The 23,916-nt window shown below is 33.4% G+C and overlaps 1 protein-coding gene across 1 annotated transcript in view; it reads right to left on the reverse strand.

Annotated features, from left to right (window-relative positions):
- Positions 1-494: 494 nt before the first annotated feature.
- The window catches only part of LOC106470155 (armadillo repeat-containing protein 3-like), a 68,951-nt gene continuing 45,529 nt past the window's right edge, over positions 495-23,916 (reverse strand). Inside the window, exons 17-18 of the mRNA XM_022398735.1 lie at positions 23,057-23,152; positions 495-749 (exon numbers count right to left, since the gene is read on the reverse strand). Of these exons, the coding sequence (XP_022254443.1) occupies positions 639-749; positions 23,057-23,152 (207 nt within the window). The 3' untranslated portion in view covers positions 495-638. The remainder of the gene's footprint in view (positions 750-23,056; positions 23,153-23,916) is intronic.

Genomic DNA, 23,916 nt, shown 5'->3' on the forward strand with positions numbered 1-23,916 from the left:
TGATAAAAAAGTATAATTACCTACTCACTTAATATTCCATATATAAAAAAAACACTTGTAGAAGTCTGATAAAAAAGTATAATTACCTATTCACTTAATATTCCATATAAAAAACACTTGTAGAAGACTGATAAAAAAGTATAATTACCTACTCACTTAATATTCCATATAAAAAAAACACTTGTAGAAGTCTGATAAAAAAGTATATTTACCTACTCACTTAATATTCCATATAAAAAACACTTGTAGAAGACTGATAAAAAAGTATAATTACCTACTCACTTAATATTCCATATAAAAAACACTTGTAGAAGTCTGATAAAAAAGTATAATTACTTTTTTGTTTTTATTTCAAATATCTATCCTTATTATTTAATTTAAAGACAACCTTTAACTGTTTCGTCCTTTTAATTTTGCCCCCCAGTTGCACAGCGGTATGTGTGCGGACCTACAACGCTAGAAACCGGGTTTCGATACCTGTGGTGGGCAGAGCACAGAGAGCCCATTGTATAGCTTTGTGAATAACTACAAATAAACTTTTAATTTTGAACTCTTTTGTTGTTGTTTGCTAAAATCTCTCATGCAGTTAGACAATGCCATCATAGGTCAGAAATAACAAAAAATCTGAAGCACAAAAATTAAATGTGCATGTACTCTGCAGCTTCCGTAGAATCGGGATGCAGCAACCTCCCTGGAATGTGCATCACATCAACAATGTAACGTTCTGATAATGTGTATGGCCTTTCATCCTAAAATAGTATATCAAAGTACGCTCAAAATTTTACATATGATCAATTACAAAAATAAATCAATGGAATATCTGCCAAATTTCACGTAGAACTTAAGCTAGAAACTTCCTATAAAATCAAAATCTATTAAAGACAAAAAGACTGATCTGCTAAAAGATAGAAATACACAGATGATAATAAACAAGCCCCATACAATACAACATACCTAGAAAAGCCAACCATTAAACATAAAGTAGCTGTTTATCGACATGAGAAGTAGAAAAATGTTATAAAACAGCAGTTTGAGTTTTGAATAAAAATATTATTACAAAAACTTGCACACATTAAAAAAATGACTTTTGTTAATTTTATTTGAATGTTTAATTACACACTTCAAAGAAGATAGTTCCAATACATATATGTATGTATGACAAATTCAATATTGAAATTTTATATTTAATGATTATTTCAACTTAAATTGAATACTCATAATAACATTTGTAACGAATTTGTTGTTATGTATTTATTTTAATATGAACGTTGTTTAGATTAAGTTTATATTTAAAAACATGCATAGTTTATAGTGTTAGATATGTATTGCGAAACTCTCGCCTATTCTCCAAAGTTGTAGAAGATTCTCGAGATTAGGAATCAACAATATATCTATAGACGGAAACGTTTAACTATAGATCAGTATTGTTATGTAATCTGAATTTTCCAGAAAACCTTCCCAAGCCTGTTAGTAGTTCGCTATAATCAGTGTGCTACAAACTTCGAAAGCTATAACTGTGATTTTTATAACGCTTATCAATCGGAAAACTTAAGATATTGGACCAGAAATATTTATAAATTTCGAACATTACAAATCGTTTAACTTCAGTGGATTCTCATTGGACATTATTATTTTTACGAAAACATAACCTAACTTCAATGGTGGAAAACCTAGCGTGTGTGGCCAAAGACAAAGCTAGCTAGCTTCCCGGCGAATCGTACTTACATCAACTTGTAATTAACTCGCTCATCGTTAACCCTCGATAAGATATCAAGGGAGTTCCAAGCTAAAAAAAAAAAGATTTTATATTGTTTGTAAGTTTGTGAAACTTTTGTTTATAAATCATTACTATTTGTAATAACTGTTATTGTAAATCATATTGTTGTGTGTATATTAAAACGTATTTGTGTTAAAAACGAAAACGGTGTGTATCAATCTTGTTGGCAAAAATCCTAAATTGACTAATATATCGGCATATATGTAAATACTAAATCCAAAGTACAATTTAAGTACTAAATTTAAATTATCGGTTAACTCAATTTCAGTCCATTTGAAATTCTAATACGTAACGCATTGTACCATAAGTTGTACAATAAAACAGTTTAAAGTTGGTGAAAACTTTATGAAATAGGCAGTGCAAAGTTTCATAAGCACATGTACCCCAAATTTTGCTTTTACCCATATTCTGCTGTTATATTTTACACTTTACTTAATCTTTTATGGTGGAGTACTCTCCAGTATCACACTATAACACATAGGTTTACCTTTTCCAAACAATCCACCTTGAATTACAAGCAGTCTTTACACATTGGTGGAAAAACTGTAATTTTCTAACAGTTTTAGATCTTCATTAAATAATACCATCTCTAATTACCACGTACTTGTTGACCGAGTCATCAAACCATTCTGAATTTTAATACACTTATAGCGTAACTCATAAAAAAAAAGAACATTCTGAATTTTAATACACTTATAATGTAACTCATAAAAAACATCAAATAAAAACATTTCAAAAATAATAAACAGGGTAGATATAGAAGTATCGCTAACTTAACGAATGAGTATTTTATCTATCAGATAGTACCAGGAGAATGAAATTTTAAATTTATAATTCTTTAGTTATTCATTAGCCCTTCGGCTCTTCTTGAAGTTTTTAAACCGGTATAACTTACAGAAGAAAAACATTAAATATTGATATATTATTTTTTATAATCTATTAACAATTCAACAGTTTTTAAAACTATTTACGCAGCTGACTCATTCACAAAAAACTTAAATACATCGACATAAATATTATTGATTTTGGTGTCTTTTTTGTGTGGGTGTGTGTGTGATAGATTAAGGAACTCCAAACAATAAAGTAGCATGTATAAGGTTTAAAATTTGTACTGCCATACCTTAATTTTTGAACTCAAATGCTTCAAGCAACGAAGAAGGAACAATAAAAAAAAAATCAGGTCGGATGTTGTCTTAACGAGCACGTGAGCACATCGTAACATCCACAATTATGACCCTGACAAACCTGTGGCTAAACATTTCAATAATAATGATCATAACTTCAGAAGGACAAAGGATGAATATGAACTCATCTATCGGCTTTGCACCATTCAGCCGACAGGAATAATGAAATATTTTCTTTTCTATAACTCTGCCTATATTGGTGTGTGTGTGTGCACGCGCGTATACACATATGCGAGCTCATAAAGATGTTTATGCACGAGCTCATTTTTATCTTTCCCTTTCACACACACATATTCTTCACCTTTATTTAATTAATAATTTGTGTATTTTATTTTTAGACTTCAGAGCAATTGTTATGTTTCGAACTTTAGAAACGTGACTTTGTTGCTCTGCTAGAATGCAAAATACCGAACTTACTTGTAAATATTATTGACATTTTTTCAAAGACGTTAAAATATAATTCGAACTTATTTTTGATTCTTATTCCTATTTGGACTCTTATTTAGATTTATAATGATATATATGTGTATATTATCCTACTGTAAAAAAAATTGTTTTGCCAGTGTTTCACGTGTATGCTATATTAAATCATGTTAACTTCGAACGTTTCATAATCCTCATGATACCAAACATTCTATTCCATTACAGCTTAAAAGCACTAGAGGAAGGGCGTTCCAGCCCCAAACGTTGTGAATATTAAAACATCTATTTCGCATTATGTTTTCTATTTCATCGTACCACAGCATTTTTAGCTGATTTTTCTTCTTGCATAATGAGGGGGTTTGCCTAGTGATATGGGGGTCTCTGGTTCGATTCCAAACCTTCTTCTCCAGTTTTTTTTTCTTTTTCAGAAATTAATAACCGTATTATTTTATATTGTATAAGTAAGCGTAGATCTTGGGTGATATGAACCCCTCCAATTTTTTAAGTACTTAATGTCCTTACACTATCATATTGTACCGAGGAAAAACAACATTAAATGTTAGTGCTTTTATTTGATTGGGCTACTAATTACCATAAAAAATAATTTTTGAGGTTTTCTGAAATCAACGTAATTGGAGTTTACAGTAATCCAGTTACGGCCGCACTCAATAGCTGATTGATTCTAAGCTAATAGAACAATATGAATACATATTTACGGAATGTTTGACTCATTTTAAGTTCACCATATAGTAGCATAAATTACTTTAGGTGTGTAAATAATATTATGGCATTGTTCATAATTTATTATTCGATATCATACATTGGAACAACTACTTAATGATTTACAGATTTATTTTCCTTTAACCAAAGGTAAAATTGAAAATGAAATCTGTGAGGTACAGGCCTAATAAATTCTTTGATTTGTCACTCCCTCTGCCGTGGACTGCACTTTCGCCAATTTAAGGATCTTCAGAGCTTGGGTTAACAAATACAGTTACACCTCTTATAATGGTTATGTGAAAGTAATATTTATGGAGTGGTTGAGTCTTTTTTTAACTCACCATGAGCTTTGAATAGGTGAGACTGCAGAGAGAGTGGCGAATCATAGGTATTAGGTCTCTAAGTCACAGATTCTACTTTCAATTTTACCGTTGGTGAAAATAAAATAAACCTGTAATATAATAGAACGCAAATTCAACGTTGCTACAATAAATTTTCGTGCCTAGCTTTTTTCCAGACACTCAAACTATGTGTCTAGACATTAGGTTTATTTTCATCAAAGTTAATATTGTTTAGACACCTGCAGGTCTTATAACATAGACATATTACAGAACCCATCTATGTAATTAAAAGAACTACCTGTGTCAGTCAGTCCGTGCGTATATGTGTGCCAGCTCATATGGAAACCCAATGTTCCTATTGGATAATTGTACAGTGCTACTTTTACGTTTATACGAGTGCAAAAGTGAAAAATGTTTAACGCGCGTTGTTCTACAGGAATGTCAATCTACAACGTTTAAAACATTAACTTTAAAGCAAACTACGTCACTAAAATAAACAAACACGCAAGGAAACACAATAAGTTAATTCTTTACCTTTCCGTGGCTGTTAAGTAACGCAATAACATTACATCTCAATACATATTCCAACAGGAGCCTAAAAAATCGATAATTAGGCCTAAAGCTTAAATACACTTCGTACACGAAGCACGAGTTTACCGCTATATAATATACGGCAATTTAATAATCACTGCCACAACTCCATACATTTTGAATGATCTACAGCTAATACATTATACAAATTAGATGTTTGAGATGATATACAAATGCTATTTAGACATATATGCACACAAGAAATCCACAAAAACCACATGACAACAGTTGATTTTTACACTTCTTGATGCCATAATTTTATAACTATTATACCTTTACAACTATTTCAATACAGGCGCCTAAAAATCGACAATTAGGCCTAATGTTTAAATACGCTTCGTACGCAAAGAACGACCGATAGGGGAATAAAATATTACACCATTTCCGTTACTGGTGGTAGTGGACCCATGCTTTATTAATGCTTTAAGATAGAGTAAAAAAAAAAAGCGTTGATACCATAATGGGAAGGGAAAGAAGTGAAATATCACCCCACAAAGAAAGTTGATCTTTATTTTTGATACCATAAATTTAAAAATACACTATTTATAACCTTGCTTTATCAAAAGCTTAATAAAAAAAATTCTCAAGATCTTAGTTAAATATGGCGATTATCCAAAAAGACAATATGTTTATACAAATAATGTTGTATACCGAGTTATATTTTTCGTTTAGAATCATTCCATATTTTTACACATCATTATTTTACATCTAAATACAAGAACTCTACATTCTACTGAGTGGGTTTGTTTCATTCATGTCCAACTACACAATACAACAGCAGCATTATTTAAACGATTTATCTATTTAAAACATATACCTTTCTCATATTTATAATATTCCACTTAATAATGATGCATATGTGAAAAACATATTTGGGCTCTGGCTCAAGTGGCACAGAACACCCTTTGCATGCGGGAGGTCGAGGATTCAACACAGTCTATATCCATTTATTTTTTTGCTAAACAATATTTTAGTAGTCAATTGTAGTACATATATCGTACGCAAAATACGAGTTTATCCATTTGTACTAGCCGGATCAGCATTTAGGTCGCAACCTCGGAGAATCAGGTGCAATTTAAACCTCTTCCTCCCTCCTGTACTGTATTTTAGACTGACAAATGCTAGTGTTTGTTTGTTTGTTTGTTTTTGAATTTCGCGCAAAGCTACACGAGGGCTATCTGCGCTAGCCGTCCCTAACTTAGCAGTGTAAGACTAGAGGGAAGGCAGCTAGTCATCACCACCCACCGCCAACTCTTGGGCTACTCTTTTACCAACGAATAGTGGGATTGACCGTCACATTATAACGCCCCCACGGCTGAAAGGGCGAGCATGTTTGGTGTGACAGGGATTCGAACCCGCGACCCTCAGATTGAGAGTCGAGTGCCTTAGCCACCTGGCCATGCCGGGCCACAAATGCTAGTGAAAAATTCAAGAAAACAGGACTAAAAACGCATGATTTTAAACACTGTTTCTACTTTCCTTATCAGGGCCATGTCCATGAATGTAATACCATACCGTTTAGTGCTTCATTACCACTTTGCTTCATTTGGTATTACACTTCTCAGACAGTTCACTGGTAATTTATCACTTTTTACAAGATTAACATATTAAGTGCGCATTTCACATAAAATATATATATATATATAACTCAAAATCTCTATGTTTGTTTGCTTGCTTGTTTTCCCACCGTATTCACTGCGCAGGTCACACTTCCCTCACGTGAAGGTGCGCAAAACGACAATTTTTCGTTGATATACGCGCCTATCGTCTACTAGCCGAACCGTTAATTTTATTGTTAACATATACATTACACGAATAAATTCTACACAGACTTGACATTTTTTGGTAAGTTTAATTTAGAATATAGCATTATAGGCCTATTTAGTTATAGACCATTAACTATACACCTACTAATACATCATCTATTTAACCTCACACACACAAAATTATGCAGAATTAGAATGTGGTGTGTGAAAAAGCAAACAGTAGGCCTAGCCTTTAATATAAAATTATGCCGCCTGTCATAAAATAGACTACGTGAAAAAGTAAGGGTTATATTATAATACTTGTTGTGTAAAATGAGATTAAAGTCAAGTCAGCAAATGTATTTTATTCTACTTTTTTTTCTCCAAGTGGTTCCATGCCTAGAAGTGGATTTTTTTTTATTTTGATACACTTTAAGGACAATATTGCATTTTGTTTGTAGTATATTTCATACATCAATGTCATAATGTTGGTGTACTTTGGTGACAGATTTTCTTGTAGGCAGATTTTGTTAAACAAGACCGATGTTTAACAAAATCTGCCTACAATGTCATAATGTGAATATCGTATCACATTCATTAAAATATATTAAATTTACATTAAAGCAAATTGAGCATAATATTATATAGGTATTTACGTTTGAAACTTTAATATTTGAGGAAAGATGACCTGGGATGGGGAACAGAGCTAAGCTTATCCTGTTTGCCAGAACAGTACTCATACGTGTATAAGATAATCCAAATATTCTCCATAAGGGCCTATTTATCCTTACCAGTGAAGGGAAAGCAAAATGACATTGTTCATATGGAAGCCTCGATTTAAAACAAGTTCGTATTTTATTTTCAAAAATCCAACCTAAGGTTGTTTTTTCATAAATTCACAAAATATTTTTAACCTATCGCAATATGAAACAGAGAAAGTAGGGTTGTTGTGTTTTCGCAAACCCGGGCAACGCTGCTGGTACCCTATAAATAAACATTCAATACGACAATATCAGGACTTACTGCAAATGGGTGATTATTTGGTTTTAAACAAGTAAAGAATTCATAACTGTTCTATTTATATGTCGGATTATTAGCGTAAAGTGTTTCTTTTCTATTTTGAACAATAAAGTGATGTCATCTGTTTATTTTTGTGTATTCTGGTATTCCTGGCTAAGGTGTTTTTGGCTGCTTTTAGGATAGAGTTAACTGAAGATGCTGATTGCTGGTTATTTGTTAGATTTACGTTTTATTTGGATGTTGTTCTGTAGTTGTATTCTTATTACTTCCGCCTCCGGAGGTGAATGGAGGTTGTTTTCATTCCTTTGTGTGTGTTTGTCAGCAAGGTTTCTCGAAAACAGCTAAATAAAATTGGAAGTTAGTATTCATTTAGACCATAACCAAACTTAGAAGTGATAAGTTTTTGGAGGGTCAAGGTCACGAAAATCCAAAACACTCCTATTTGTTCAAATGGGGATCGATTGTTTACACTATTTTTGCTCTATAACTTAGTCAAAAATGATTGGATTTTGATGAAACTTGGTGGATATATGTAGAATATTATTCTCATTTTCTTCCTAAAAATGTTTCGTGTCCGTAGATAACGACGGACACTTTTTCGTATTTTTTGAGAGCCGAATATGATCAACGCTACCTGTCGGAGGTATGCGCTCTACTGAGTGCCATCTAATTCTGTTTAATTTGCTTATTTGGTGACTGCACAGCTTCTGCATAGGTATACGTTTGTGTTTGTGGGGTCCGAGTGGTTGAAGTTGTTGGTTTTGATATTGGTGTGGGCAATTATGGTGTTTCCGTTGTTGTCTTTTGTGTTTGGTTTATTTTATTAATTTGTGTGGGTTTGACATATGTTATATATTTGTTGTTTGATGTCCTTGTATTTGGGACAATCTTTGTAATTTGCTGTGTGTCTTTGTTTACAATTACAGCATATAGGGTTTTCGTTTTCTTTTTTACATTCTGAGATATGATGGTCTTCACATCTCACACAACGTGGGAGAGATTTACAAGTAGTCGTGACGTGTCCGTAACGTTGGCAATTGTAGCATTGCGTTACGATACTGCGTTTCTACTTCCTTCACACTAAATCTCTGATACCAGAGAACAATACCATTTAATATCACGGTCTGGACATTCTGGGTTTCTTGTGTATATATACTTTAACTAGGTTTATTTGTGTTCTGGAAGATATTATTCTTTCAACTATTGTGAAATAATTAACCTGTTTTCGGAGTTCATCTTGAATTTGGGCTATTTTGGTGTAATGTATACCCTTCATAACAAAGGCTTTCTTATTAAGTTTAGTTCCGGGTACGTGAGGTGTAATGTTATCAGGCTTGAAGGCATCACTAAGCTATACTTTAAGGAGGTGTATATTCCCGAGATTTTCATTGCTTAGAAGTTCGAATTCTCGTGGGAAAGACATTTCTCGTATTGTTGATGTCTAAAATAAGTGAAAATGCAGGTGGTATGACAGTGTAAGTGACGAATGTTTTTAATAAAGATCTTGAAAACGGTATCCTGTTTACCAATGCTATATATATATTCTAAATACGATTATAAATAATTATAACTATTTAATTTTAAGTAAAAAAATTGAAATATTTGTATCAATTGCATTTTTTTTTCCACTTCAATCACATTACTAGAAATAAAGATACAAACTTTAAAATCGCTAGATTATAACCAGACTGAGCTAATCATTTATAGAATATTTCTACGCTATTTTAACTTATTTAGGTTACTTTAGGAGGACTGTATGGTCAACACTGATTAATCCAATATACTATATAATTACAGTAAAGTCTCTTCTTTCATGTACAAAATACTGACATTACAGCAAACTTTTAAAAAGTTAACTGGTATCACACCATTCTAAAAGCGACATATTATTGTAACTAGTTTGAAAAAGGTTATGTAAGTCTTGATCAGACTTCAACTTTAGCCCCTAAAGATGATGGCATAAGAACATGTAGATGTAGAGCCTTTGTAGGGCTGGTCCCTATTTTTAATAAATTATTTATTGTGCATTTATTTTTAAAGTTGTACCCCTTTTAATTATATATATATTGCACAAGGCCGTTTTAATTTATTTAAGGTAAACCTTATTGTTAGGTGTTAATAATATATTATCCGAATAGATATTCTAGTTTTATTCTTATTCATTCCCTAATGGTTTGTGTGATAAAAGTTACATCTATCAAAAGTTTTATTTTACAAAATAAACTGTTGATATTATAATTTTGTGCTGACTTTAGATTTAGGCTAAGAATATAAAAAACACAAGATTTTTACTTTGGGTGAGTACTCGTTTGCCGAATATACAAAATGAGTTATTATTCATTTGTTACAAAGCGTTTGAGTGACATTGTAGTAAAAGTAGGACTCCAACACTATCGTAAACTACGGGTTCTAGATTAATTTTATTGTGTTGTAACAATATTCTTTCGCTGGGGAATTATTTTGAATTTATCTGATGAAAATAATTCAAGGTCAAGTCCACTAAAATATAACAATTTAGTTATTTCCTTCTTAACATTTCTACAGGCTTGAACACTTGTACACTGCTCTAACTTCTTGCAGGCCAATTTTTAGAGTCTCGCTAATTACACCACACTAACGTAAAGAATAAACTTACTTGTACTATTTCACGGCAGGAATGAAACTGATTTGCTTTATAGACAAGATACAACTCTCTTCCCTAACTATCTCCTCAACTATCTTCTTTTATGCTTCACTGAGCCCCATGTACATAATATACTCTTAAATGTACTAGAAAACCTGACATCAGATCTTTAGAACTTTCTAGTCCTAGCCTAGCATTATCATTTTGGCATACAGCTTCCTCTATCTAACAAACAAATTACAAATTATAAACCAATAGCTTATAACATCGCCTCCTTCCAGGATTGTGAAGTCCCTTGAACAATACTAATACAAAAATAAAACACTAAACTAAACTGTCTACTCAAGTCTTTTTGGTGGTTTTCTCTTCCTAGGCCCATGTTATACTTATGGGATGGCGATGGCGTCTTGTCACTAGTTATCCTAGGAGTTCACCCTAGGTATATAATTAAGTGAATCCACTGGCAGCTTCATCTTTGGTGATCTTCTGGAAGTAGTCTCATCAGGAACTTTGGATTCATCTGCAGGTTGAGGTTTTACTGAGAAGTTATCTGGAGTTAGCCAGGTGGCCATTTTCTCACTGACCTACTTCCAAAGATTATCGCTGTAGATGAGCTTCAGCTTGAATCACCTATCCTATTGGATTCTCTAAAGCACATAATTGATTCTTTTCAACACAGCATATAGCCCCTCCCAGCACCTCTACTTAAATTTGGAGCTCATCTCTTTCTATGGTGGGGATTGTACAACCATACCATATCACCTCAACATAATCCAATCTTATCAGCATTAACATCACATCAAAGTTTCCTTTTATCACCAGCTGATTTAAGTCTTTGCTGTGCAAGGTCATGTATGACATCGATGGTGTTCGTCAATTATGATCCCGCATTTTCTGATGCTCAGTCACATACATGGATAATTGATTTAACAGTGTAATTGTATCTCTCTATTGCCTGTTATTGTCCTGATCTTTTTAATCCCAAGGATCTGACGTATTTCCACAGTCAAGTCTGATTCAAAGTCCTATGACTGATGGAAGTGGAGTTACATAGGCACACCAAATCTTGAGAGAAATCCATTGACAGCTTTCCTTACTAAACTTTCTGCTTCCTGATTAGGAATGGCATATGCCTGTAGCCATTATGTGAAGTAGTCCACCCTAGTCATGATATATCTATTCCCATTGTTACTCTGTGGTAAGAGACCAAACAACTAACAGCAACTCTATCAATTGGTGCTCAAACACAATACTGTTGAAACTGCTTATTCTCTTTCTTTTGTGGATCTTTCTGCTCACAGCAGAGTTCACATGTTTTACACCAATTCTCCACATACCCCAGGCACCAACCCAGTAAAAGCATTGTCTTACTCACTCCAGTGTCTTCTTAACACTGAAGTATCTGGCCATTGGTAGACTGTTAAGTGCTTTAGAATGTTAAGATTGGGGAAGTATCAACTGCAGTCATTGCTTCTGTCTACTGATATCTTCCCATTTCTGATATAATAAATCCTCTTGCAAGCATAGGGAATCCCACTGTGCTCAATACATCTTTGTTGTTGGGCTACATGGAGCAACTGCTTGTCTGAAAGTCTTTCTGCACTATTCTTGAGCCAATGAATAATTGGTCTCAAACTGATTTCGTTTGTCTGAGGAGCTTCTAGTTGGGTGTTGGACCACATCAATTCTTTATTATTACTTGTGGATGGCACATCTTGGACCACACCTTGCTTTATTTTAAGTTTGCAGTCTTTTCTATTCTGCACTTCCCTCTCACATTGTTTACCATATGGTTTTCAGGATAATGCATTAGCATTTCCATGGTTTCATGTATGATGTTAAAGTTGTACAACTGAAGTTCCTGGAGTCATCTTGCTATTCTGAATTCTGGATTATGAAAATTCACCAGCCATGTCAATGCTGCATGACTGTCAGTCTTATAGGGGCCAGTTTCTATACAGTAGGTGCCTGAGACTTGTTAGCAATAAATTTCAACAATAAACATACAGCATACAATCCACTTGTCAAACATATATACAATAATTCGTTACACTATTGGTTATCACATATGTATCCAGAGCTTTAAATAATTGTCTCTTTCTCATCAAAGTCTACACAAGCAAGTTCAATTACTTTTGAACACCTTTTGACAAGAGAAATTATTCTCCTCTACTCTGTTATTACAAATACAAGGCTATGATACTCACTTTAAAAATCGCCTGTTACAACTAAACTCACATGCAGTCTAACTTCAGTTTTACTTTCACTAACTTACTTACTCTAACTTGGTCACCTATATATAAATTGCCTGACTGAGACCTAGAACTTTCTAAAAAATGCGAGACGTTATGATGTAACAATACTCACTTAAAGCAACGAGAAAAATTCAGAAGCTTTGAGTAACATGATGTCAATTCACAATAATTGAACTACATAAAAATGACTTAAACAGTTACATAAGCAAACTTCTATAACAATCGCTTCTAAAAATAACTTACTCAATGCTCACACAATATAAACTAAATAATACTTTCATATTAAAGTTAAAATGAACATTCTTGTATATCTAACAATGATTTGTCTGGAGTATAAACTTTTATCCATGTAGATAATAATGTAAGTAGCTGAGAGCTCAATAATACCTAGTAGCCCCTTTGAAGTTGTGCAATACCTCCTTTTGGCAGCATTCACTGCCTTATTATATTACGTAATCACATGTTGTTTTCTGTGTTGTACATGTGACAAAACTGTTCCCACTGTAAAAACACTGGCATCTGTATCTAAAATGTGTAGATATTCTAGAGTTAGGTATTCCAATACAGGAGTATTGGTCAATTCCTTTTTCAGTTCGTTGAATGCTTTTTCACAATCAGCAGTTGAGCAGAAATTAATTATGTAAAGGATAAGCTATATCAGTGAAAGATTTCACAATATGATAGTAAGTACACAGTCTAAAGATCCTCTTACCTCCCACAGTTGGCCAATTCTGGACAGAGTAAATCTTCAGTGGACCTGTAGACACTTCTTCCCTGTTGACTGTGTGTTCAAGAAAACTCTTCCGTTGATGATATAATTTGCCCCACACTTCTTGGGATTCAGCTTAAAGTTCTCTTTCTTTCCTTAACTGATCCACAGCCTTCCATAACCCTTTATAAGCATTATCAAAGGCCTTCCCAGATTTGATTATGTCATCCATGGAGATGAGTATGACGTACCAAGGTAGTTCAAAGCACGCTATCTTAATTCTTGGAATGTTGCATGAACATTACATACTTTAAATGGCAACACAACAAATTGCAACAATCCATTTAATATGGTAAAAGTATTCTTTCCTCTCTACTTGTTTTGTCAACTTGCACTTGTCAAAATACAATCTTAAGATCCAATGTTGGAAACCATTTTGATCCAGATGGAGTATCCTAAGCAGAACCAAAAATTAGCAACAGATAGGCATCTTTTATTGTAACTTTATTCACCTCCCAGTATTCCACACAGAACCTTGTATATCCACCCTTCTTCACAAGTACAATAGGTGATGTCCATGACTTCTATCTCTTTGAAAGTTTAAGCATGTTTTGCAAGTGGAGGTTAACCAGCTAACTGACGTACTGGGGGCTACACCCTAGTGCCAATGTGAGATATCTTACTTGTTATGCTTAATTCATGAGGTCCAATGAGAAGGTGTCTTAATATTCTGTAAGCAAGTAGTGTAACCACCAACACTGATGAATTTTAAGACCTCCACAGCTATTGTCATAAAAATCTATTGTAACTTTATTTAAGCATGTTTTGCAAGTGGAGGTTAACCAGCTAACTGACGTACTGGGGGATACACCCTAGTGCCAATATTGTGAGATATCTTACTTGTTATGCTTAATTCATGAGGTCCAATGAGAAGGTGTCTTAATATTCTGTAAGCAAGTTGTGTAACCACCAACACTGATGAATTTTAAGACCTCCACAGCTATTGTCATAAAAATCTATTGTAACTTTATTCACCTCCCAGTATTCCACACAGAACCTTGTATATCCACCCTTCTTCACAAGTACAATAGGTGAATTTTAAGACTTTCACAGCTATTGTCATAAAAATCTTGTCAGGTGGTAAGCTGTCGTTATCAGACTTCCTACATCATTCCTCAAAAGTTACTTCTGCTGATGTCCTTTGATGTGGAAGTACTACTTGTACAGCCTCAAATTTTGCAATGACCAATCCTAATTTGACTACTTTTATAGTCTGTTGTGTTCATGGCTTTTATGATCCACGAGCATTCTAACAACCATTAATCCATCAAGGACATGCTGGAATGTTTGTTTCTATTATAGCCCAGTCACTAGATGCAAATTTATTTTTGACAAGTCTTGGTATGAGTATTTCACTTCTTAATGGTACAATGTCAGCTCTCCTTGTTATCACAGGAAGTTCAAACACTGATATAGTTATTGTTATGTTGTTATCTATGTCTCCACATGAAGTCAGTTCTCAATATGTACCCTTCCTCTCTGCCAATTATCCACACATCATAGAGAAGTTTTCTTTAGTAAGAATAACTTCTAATTTTCCTTCTGCTGGGCCTTAAGTCTATTGAAGTTTGCATCACTCCCCTTTTTTCATATTTGGAGGCAGTTTCTCACCTTTCATTACCAAATTGGGTCAAACTATTGTAGCTGTAGAGACAGTGTTGATCAAGATACTGCAAGGTTCACCATCAATAAACCCGTGGAATTGTTTCTTTAAACAATGATATTCTTATTTCAGGAAGATGGGGTATTATCAGCTAAACTTTGCCCCATAGGTCCAATAACTTCTGCATTAATGTAATGAAAAAAAACGTACTTCTTCATGCCTGACAAAAGAGACTGACTGACTTACTGTACTGTCTAGTGACAACTATTTATCTCTTCTTAACTATCTTCTAAAATATCTTCCTTTTATACTTCTGTTTGTTTGTTAGTAATTATGCACAAAGCTACACAATGGGCTTTCTGTGCTGTGCCCACCATGGGTATCAAAACCCAGTTTCTAGCATTGTAAGTCCACAGACATACTAGGAGACCTTTTATACTTCACTGAATCCTGTATATATATCTACCCTCGAATGTATTAGAAAACCTGAGGTCAAATCTTTTGGAGCCTTCCTGCCCTAATTAAAAGTCATCATTACAATGCACAGCGCCATCTAGCTGACAAACAAATTACAACATAAAACACAGCTTATAATAAGCATATTAAACTTTTAATTGCTTTAAAAAACGTTGTTAAACGTTAGGATATAATTTAAATTACTGAAAAAGTGTTATTACTATCTTGCACAAATAACGTTTTATATATATAAAATGCTCCATATTTCTCTATATTCTATAAATACATAAAAACAACAAAGTAACATGAAAAATAATTGCACATGTGGTATGATAATTGTCTGATTTTATTAGACAGTGAACATTAATCCCATTATTACCCAAATGATATGCTAGTGCTACTAGTACACGTTTGCGTAATTCTTTGTCTGCGACCCCATCATCTCCACTAGATCCAACAAGATGCATATATATTGACATGGCTTAACATTGTACTCTCACTTCCCCTGTTACTAAGCTCTTCAAAACACAGTCTTCACTTTAATTTTTATACTCCATTCATATCAAAAGACGACACTGCTATAGCCTGGTTAGTTTCACATCAATTTTTATCTCTATTCAGTGAGAGGTCATGCTGGCGATGTGTCAAAAACTTAGTTCCAATTAAAGGCAATTAAACTAACATTAACTGCTATATTTGTAAAATCAAAAACTGTTTTTTGATGTTTTTGTTTTGGTAACATATACATAGACACACACACACACACATATATATATACCAGCCAAATGTCTGTCTGTCATGCTCTGTATTTCTCGAATGACTAATCACAGAGAAAAAAGCAATATATCAAAATGCTTATTTTTAAGAATACATTAAGGGAAAATTTTTCATTTTTTGCAATTCCTAAAATCTCATAGATGTCAACATTGATCCACCAGTCTTTGTATGTGCTGAATGGTTAATCTTAAAAAAAAAGCTTATTAAAACCAAAAATGTTTATTTCTGTGAGGGAATTTCACGAACAAAAAATGGATTTCTTCTGTCAACTGTTTTAAAGAAATATTTCCAGAGAGGAGCAGGAATGAAAAAAACGTATAAAGAGAGAAATGTGTTTGAATATATATCTGTTGTTGTTTTTTCCATATTGATATTATATACATTCATGATCTACTTTATCAAATCAAATAAAACTGATCTGAATTGAATATCTCCTCTTTGGTATTTTTTATAGAAATAACAACTGTCAAAAAGCACTTACTTCCATGAAGATCTTTCCCTGCACTTAGTAAAATGATAAGGAATCCAGCAGAAAAAAATCCTAACAACTACTTAGTGAAGCTGAATGCTCTAATTTTCTGGATGCATTAATTGCATCGAAAACCAAAGATTTCTGCCAACAATGCATTATATTCAATCTTCAATGAACTTTTCATTATCGAAATAACAAATGGAAAAGAAGGTTGTAAACAGCCCACTAAATAATCATATTGCATATACCCTCTGATCCAAGGGATTTGGTTAACTGCACATTTCATATTTATTCATCACGATTTTTAGGAAAATTACCGTTGAATTGCTTCAATGAGCATTTGTTAGTTTACAATCATAATTTTGTGTATTTTCTTGTCTAACGCAGTCTTACATTCAGTTTAGAACTATTTATTTGTACGATTCATAGTAATACTAATAATTATAGCAATATAGGGAATTTATTCAAAACTGAGTGGCAGCATGACATATTTTCACAATGCAAAATTAAGGAGAAACGTAAGTCTCACTATCTGCTAGTAATGCCACGTGACATAAGTAGGATGTAACTAGGGTTACCAACACTTGAAAAATTTTAAGGAGCCTTCCATAAAGGATGTCACACGACTTAGGCCACTTTTTGACACCCCCCCTTGTCACACTTGGTCACATGGACGGGCCCCTAACTGAAGTAAATGAACATTTCAAAAACAGTTGGTAGTAAAACATAAACACATTTTATCTCTTAAGTAAGACTGTCCTACCAAAAGTAGGGCAGTTAGCAACCCTAGAAACACACGTAGCCAGCAGTTGTGACATTCACATTTTCAAGGTTTAATAGATTAAGCAAAATTCAAAACATTTGATACTAGGCTAACTCTTAACATTTAAACTCTAAATTAGTAACACGTCTATCGTAAACATCTAAATAAATACGGAATTGTGTGGAATAATAAGTCTGGAAAATGATATAAGAGACCAAACAAATCTTGAAAATAAAATTTTACACATATAGGCCTAATATATTCTTAAATTCGATAAACCCTTTGCTCTGACCTGCTGTTTCGACTATTCAAGGCTCATAAGCACAACTTGGGTCAGAAAATGGAAGAAATACAGTAAGGCCTCTTATAATGATGGTGTGTATATAATATTTATGAAGTTTTAAGTCCTTTTTTTTTCAACTCACCATCTAGTAACCTAAAGAAGTCTGTCATATCATCAAACACTTGGTACACTATGTAATACCAAATAATAAACTTGGCGCAAACAGGACCAAGAAAGTGTGCCTAGATTTCGAAGACCACCTCATTTTCTTTGTCCACTACACAGTGTCACCTTGTAACTTCTGATTCCTGACAGCATTGTTCAGTGATCAAATTCAGTAAACATCATAGTTCGGCCAGCAAAAGATATTCCAGTTATAACTAATTTAACCACAGTGCAAAATACAGACTGAAGTTTCTTTACAGGTAGATGCCATCTAACAAATGAATAAAGGGTTAAGGCAGCTAGAATAAGATAATGTTAAACACCTTGAACCATTTTTTGCCATCATGACAGTATGCAACTAGTAAATAATGAGAATATATATATATATATATATATTATACCACTACAAGTGATAGGAGAACACTGTATGCCTACATACCACACACTTCCCATCTTTCTTTCTCAGCCTGTCCTCAGGCTAACAATTAAAATGACATTAAATCAGCTTTAAATTCATGACATAATCTAGAAGTGTGTTAAGTTTCCTTATTTCTCAAACCCTGGTATAGGAGACATCACAAAAGCCCTGTAATCTGCATAGTTACAGTTACTACAAACTTTTCCATTACACACAAAAGAAGGAAAGCCAAAGCCTCCCCCTCTCATACAGACCTTGGTGAACACCAGAAGAAGTTACTGTCAATTTTTACAACTCTTCATGAAGGCTATGTACTGGGATTCTACTACCCCAATGGGTAGTTGCACAAAAAACTGTGGTTGCAGGGTGATGAGCAGCCAGTGGTGACTCATGCCACAGCCCTACTCAACCCCAATTTCCTCAGTCTTCTATCAATTCCACAGAGATTCTTTTCATCTCCCTTGTTGCCTCAAGCCATGGGTCATGGTATTTGCTTGTGTGTACCCATCACCTCAGCTGTTGGGAAGTCAACTCTCTGGCAGAAATCATCCACCAGCAATACATTTAGCCTCTTTTGTCCATTTGTCACTAGTGGTTTAGAACAAAGCCAGTGTTTTTACACTAATTTACAATGGACTGAGCAATTGCTATAGACCTCCTCATGCAATCTCAAACTCACCAGGCACACTACCGTTCTGGTGGACTCCAGCCACCTGTGCTTCCCTATCTCTGAGATTGATCATTATGAGTATAGCCTGCTTATGTAGTCCAGATGCATGCAAATCATTAAGTCAGAGGTTGAAGGCTGACTACCATCATATAGTTTCCACAGCATTGGTAAAGTTCCACATCCAGAAGGTGAATCCTCCTACACTCGATGTCTCTCTTGCTCAACCATCTCTCTCCAGAAATGGACTCATTCTCATTTTGATGTTCAGAAAAAGTTATTCTCCTCATGGAAACTTTGCTTTAAACTCTTTCTGGTAAAAAGGGTAGAGTTGGGGCATGTATGAGTAATACCCAGGGGCATGTTAAGGCCAGGGCACTTATGGTACATGCCCTGGGCCCCATGCTTTAAGGAGCCCCACACTCTAGAGAAGAGACTGCTTATCTTATAAAATTAGATCCGATTTTGTGTCATTAGATATAGGTTTTTGGAAAGTGGAAACACATCAAGAAAAAAACTAAAAATGGTTGGAAAATAACATTATTATTGCACATATATTTTTACATATAGGCAATAGCTGATCCTGCTGATGAATCGCTGTTTTTACATTTTACGTTGATTTCCTCCAGATTTGTTTATTTTCCTTACTAGATTATCCTTTCAAGTTTGAACACTATTTCTTACATATAACCTACAGTATTACAGCCTTTTGTATATTTACATTGGTGCAGAATTTTTCTAACAAGTTAACTGCCATTTGGCAACTCTGGGACTTACCCATAGCACCAAAGAGATGCCGAATGCTTCCAGCATTCAGCTTTTTATTTGTTATTGTGAGGGGAAGGTATGCCATATGTATAGTGTTTTTGTATGTGTGTGTGTGTGTGTGTTTTCTACTGAATGACAACATAAAAAGCTTGATATATATGGTACATCTACATACGCTTTGTGCACTTATGAGAGGATTGCATAATTTTATGTATAGAATGGTTAGAGTTTAGGGAGTTTTTATGTTTAGTATATAAAATTACTGACCTGGAATAGCCCTGAACTATGGTATTTTCATAAAATGTGGTCATATATCCTAGTAAACTGCATGGTTTAAATTTTAAAACATTGGGTTAATTCAGAATAGCTCTGCTTTGTTAACACCACTAGCATACACTTGCATAAAATTGCACTACAGGATTGACATAAATTCACTTCATATATATATTATATCACTATCATATTCTTTGTTTTTGCAACTATGAAAGGCATTTCTATATTCTTTGTGATCTTGATGATACCAAATATCTTAGTAAACAATTTGAGGATCCTTGGTTTTATATCATAATGTACCAATACGATGCAAGTGTAGATGTATGTCAGTGTGTATGTATATAACAGTTGTTATGCATTTTACACAAAAATGTGTATAATTTCTGGTAATATTTAGAAATTAGCATGGTCTATTAGCTTTGTTCAGTTCAGTTTACAAAGAAAAACATTTTTGTATGCATGAAGCCATATGAAATTACAAATTTTAGTTAAGTACTTCCTATTAATTATGCTATTTATGGAAAAAACAAAAGGAATTATAAAACAGCAACAACATTTATTAGTAAATCATGTACCACAGAATTATGTAAAATATTTTTCTAACAATAATAAAGAAGCATAAAAAGATACAAGAGGACCATACTATAGTAAAAATTTACTTGTTTTATTATAAATAAAGAAATATAATATAGTCAACACATCACCATTTCAATTTTTCTTTTCAGAGTGAACAAACGTGAGAGAGACATACATATCCCTCTGGTAGATGCTGCAGCTGCTAAGCAGAAAGGGGCTTTGTTAAAGTTCATCACCAACACTATGGTTGTTAATCAAGTACCAGTACTAACTAACAGCCTAATGGACTTTGATGCCCCGCAACCAAATTCAGAATCCCAAATCAGCAATGATGGAGGTGACATAGATGCTAACATTCACACGCTTGAAGCTGAACATAAAACAGAATCTCGTGAGGAAACTGATCAGGAAGTTAATCATTATGAATCATCCTCAACTGTTTCAGTTTCATCGACATTTCATTTTTTCAGTGATCCAGCGAAATGGCATGTCTGTGACAAATTGCAACAATTTATTGTAGAGAATAAACTGCCTCAAAATATCAATATGTATTCAAATGCTTCACAACGTACGTATACAGGCTTGGCTGAAAGTGGCCAATCTAAGTCAAGATATTGCCAAAGAGACTTATTTCAAAAACAGATGAAAAATGAGGAAACAGTCAACCGATCGAAATTTGATATATTCCCCATCAACAGGAAAAATATTCTGCTATCCATGTATGCTTTTCTTCAAGGTTTCTTCGAGCTTTACACATGATTATGACAACTGGAAGCATGCCACCCAATATATTAAAACCCAAGAAGACAACAATAACCATCAGGATGTACTGATTAACATGACCAACTTCTGCAATGTAAAACAACATGTCCACAACCAGCTGATAGATATAGAACTCAAGGAGCGAGAATACTGGAAGCCAGTTCTGAGACAAGTGATTTGTATAATAAAATTCCTTGTTGAATGACGTCTGTCCCTGCAAAGCCATGATAAGTTACTCGGTTCAGTTCATAATGGAAACTTCTTGGGTATCATAGAGCTCTTATCATCCATTTTTAGCTGATCATCTGGCAAGATATGACAAGATATGACAGAGTGTAACTATTCAATAATCTAAGATAATATATATTATACCACTATAGATGTAACTTGTGTAGAAAATTAATTAAAGTTAATATTTCCACTTCTCCACAGCTGCCTGTAAACAAAACAACCCACTTATAAATTTATTTTATAATTTTTCTGCACATCATTTATATTATCGATGTAGGTTTAAGATTTTGTTTATAGTTTCTGTAAATGTTCCTTTCAGTTTTATTTGTTTGTGAATTGTGAAACTACCGCGTTAAATTATATCTGTCTGAAAGCTCCAGAAATATTATTCAATGAGAAGACATCAGATAACTTGAGATAATGTAAATTCATGCAGTTTAGAGATAGGTTGAATGGGCAACAAAAGAAACTTTATCATAAGCTTAGCACAGTAACAAATGTATAATGTTTGAATAAAGCTTTGTCATCATCAGGTACAAGTAGTTTACTTAGAAACAGGAATATATATATACAATATGAAACAAAGATGTCACACCACTGGAAGTTGCTTAAGGTACAAGTAGTTTACTTAGAAACAGGAATATATATACACAATATGAAACAAAGATGTCACACCACTGGAAGTTGCTTGAGGATCAATAAAGATATTTTACTGATGTTTGGATTTTTGTTTAAATGGTTTTACTGAGTTGTAAAGTTTGTAAGTATGTTGTTGTTGTTGTTGTTTTTTCATGCTAACCAAATAAAATCAGCATTAAATCAGATAACTTTAATTAAATTTGCTGTTTAGTGAGTGTAGGAGGCAACAGCAAATAATTCTGATGACACAAAACTTTATTAAATATTATTATTGTGTTCATCCTTTTCAAATAACATACATAAATGAATGGCTAACTGGCTAATTAATTATTTCTAATTGCAATCATGATATGCTTTTAATAGAAGCATTACCATTATCAGTGTGGGATTAACGCACATCTTAAAAACAAACATAATGGTGACTTTATTTAGTCAACGTTAGCAATTCATTTGCTAAGTAGGAAATGTCAATTAACTGATTAGCAAATACCACTAACTCTCTAGCTCTACCTCATTTTTAGCTGAAATAAACAATAAAATTATGAAAACATTTTCCCTACCAGAAAAACTTAATACAGATATCAAAAGATTTACCCTCTTCTTTATCTAGTAAAGTGAAAACTTTGTCTTTCCTGAAAGCAAATATTTTATTGATTAAATATAATCTTGCAGATAATAATGACACACTTAATACAGTGATATGTAAATCTATATATATAAATGAGTGTTTTTTTAAAGAAAAACTAAATACATACCTGTAAGAAGCCACCAAGTACCAGTATTTCGTTCCAAGCCCTTCCATAAGTTCCCCGAACCAGTGAGCATGGGAGTAAAACTTTGTCTGCTAACACCTGTAAGTGCATACATTATATTCACCTGTACTTAAAAAATGTGGGAGTAAATACACCATAGCATGATGTAATGCTCTACGAATAGGTAGCTACTAAAGAAGATGAATTATGGCTTTTGAATACATTTAAGAAGATCATAACAGTGATTTTTTAACACACACACACACACACACAAAGAAATAAAATTGAATAACTATTGCTCTAATAGGAAGGAACAAACCAAACAATTAAAAAACAACATTTTACCTTTATCACTTTTAATTTGATAAATATTCAATGTACAGCTTAAAATGAATAGCTTTTGGTTCATCCATTTACTTTAACAAGTATTACCTGTTAACCTGTACCTAATTTACATTCATACACATTAATTTTGGGGCCAAGAAAAGGTTAAAGACAATGTTTGTCAGACAAAAATTGCACACTTTAAAAGGCCCTAATATAAAAGAGGAAAAGGTTAAAGAGAATGTTTGTCAGATAAAAATTGCATATTTTAAAAGGCCCTAATATAAAAGTGGAAAATGTTAAACAGAATGTTTGTTAGACAAAAATTGCACACTTTAAAAGGCCCTAATATAAAAGAGGAAAAGGTTAAAGAGAATGTTTGTCAGATAAAAATTGCATATTTTAAAAGGCCCTAATATAAAAGTGGAAAATGTCAAACAGAATGTATGTCAGACAAAAATTGTACATTTCAAAAGGCCCTAATATAAAAGAGGAAAATGTTGGAGAATGTTTGTCAGACAAAAATTGCACATTTTAAA

Source organism: Limulus polyphemus, unplaced genomic scaffold, assembly GCF_000517525.1.
Source record: "Limulus polyphemus unplaced genomic scaffold, Limulus_polyphemus-2.1.2 Scaffold3848, whole genome shotgun sequence".
Taxonomy (NCBI): Eukaryota; Metazoa; Arthropoda; class Merostomata; order Xiphosura; family Limulidae; genus Limulus; species Limulus polyphemus.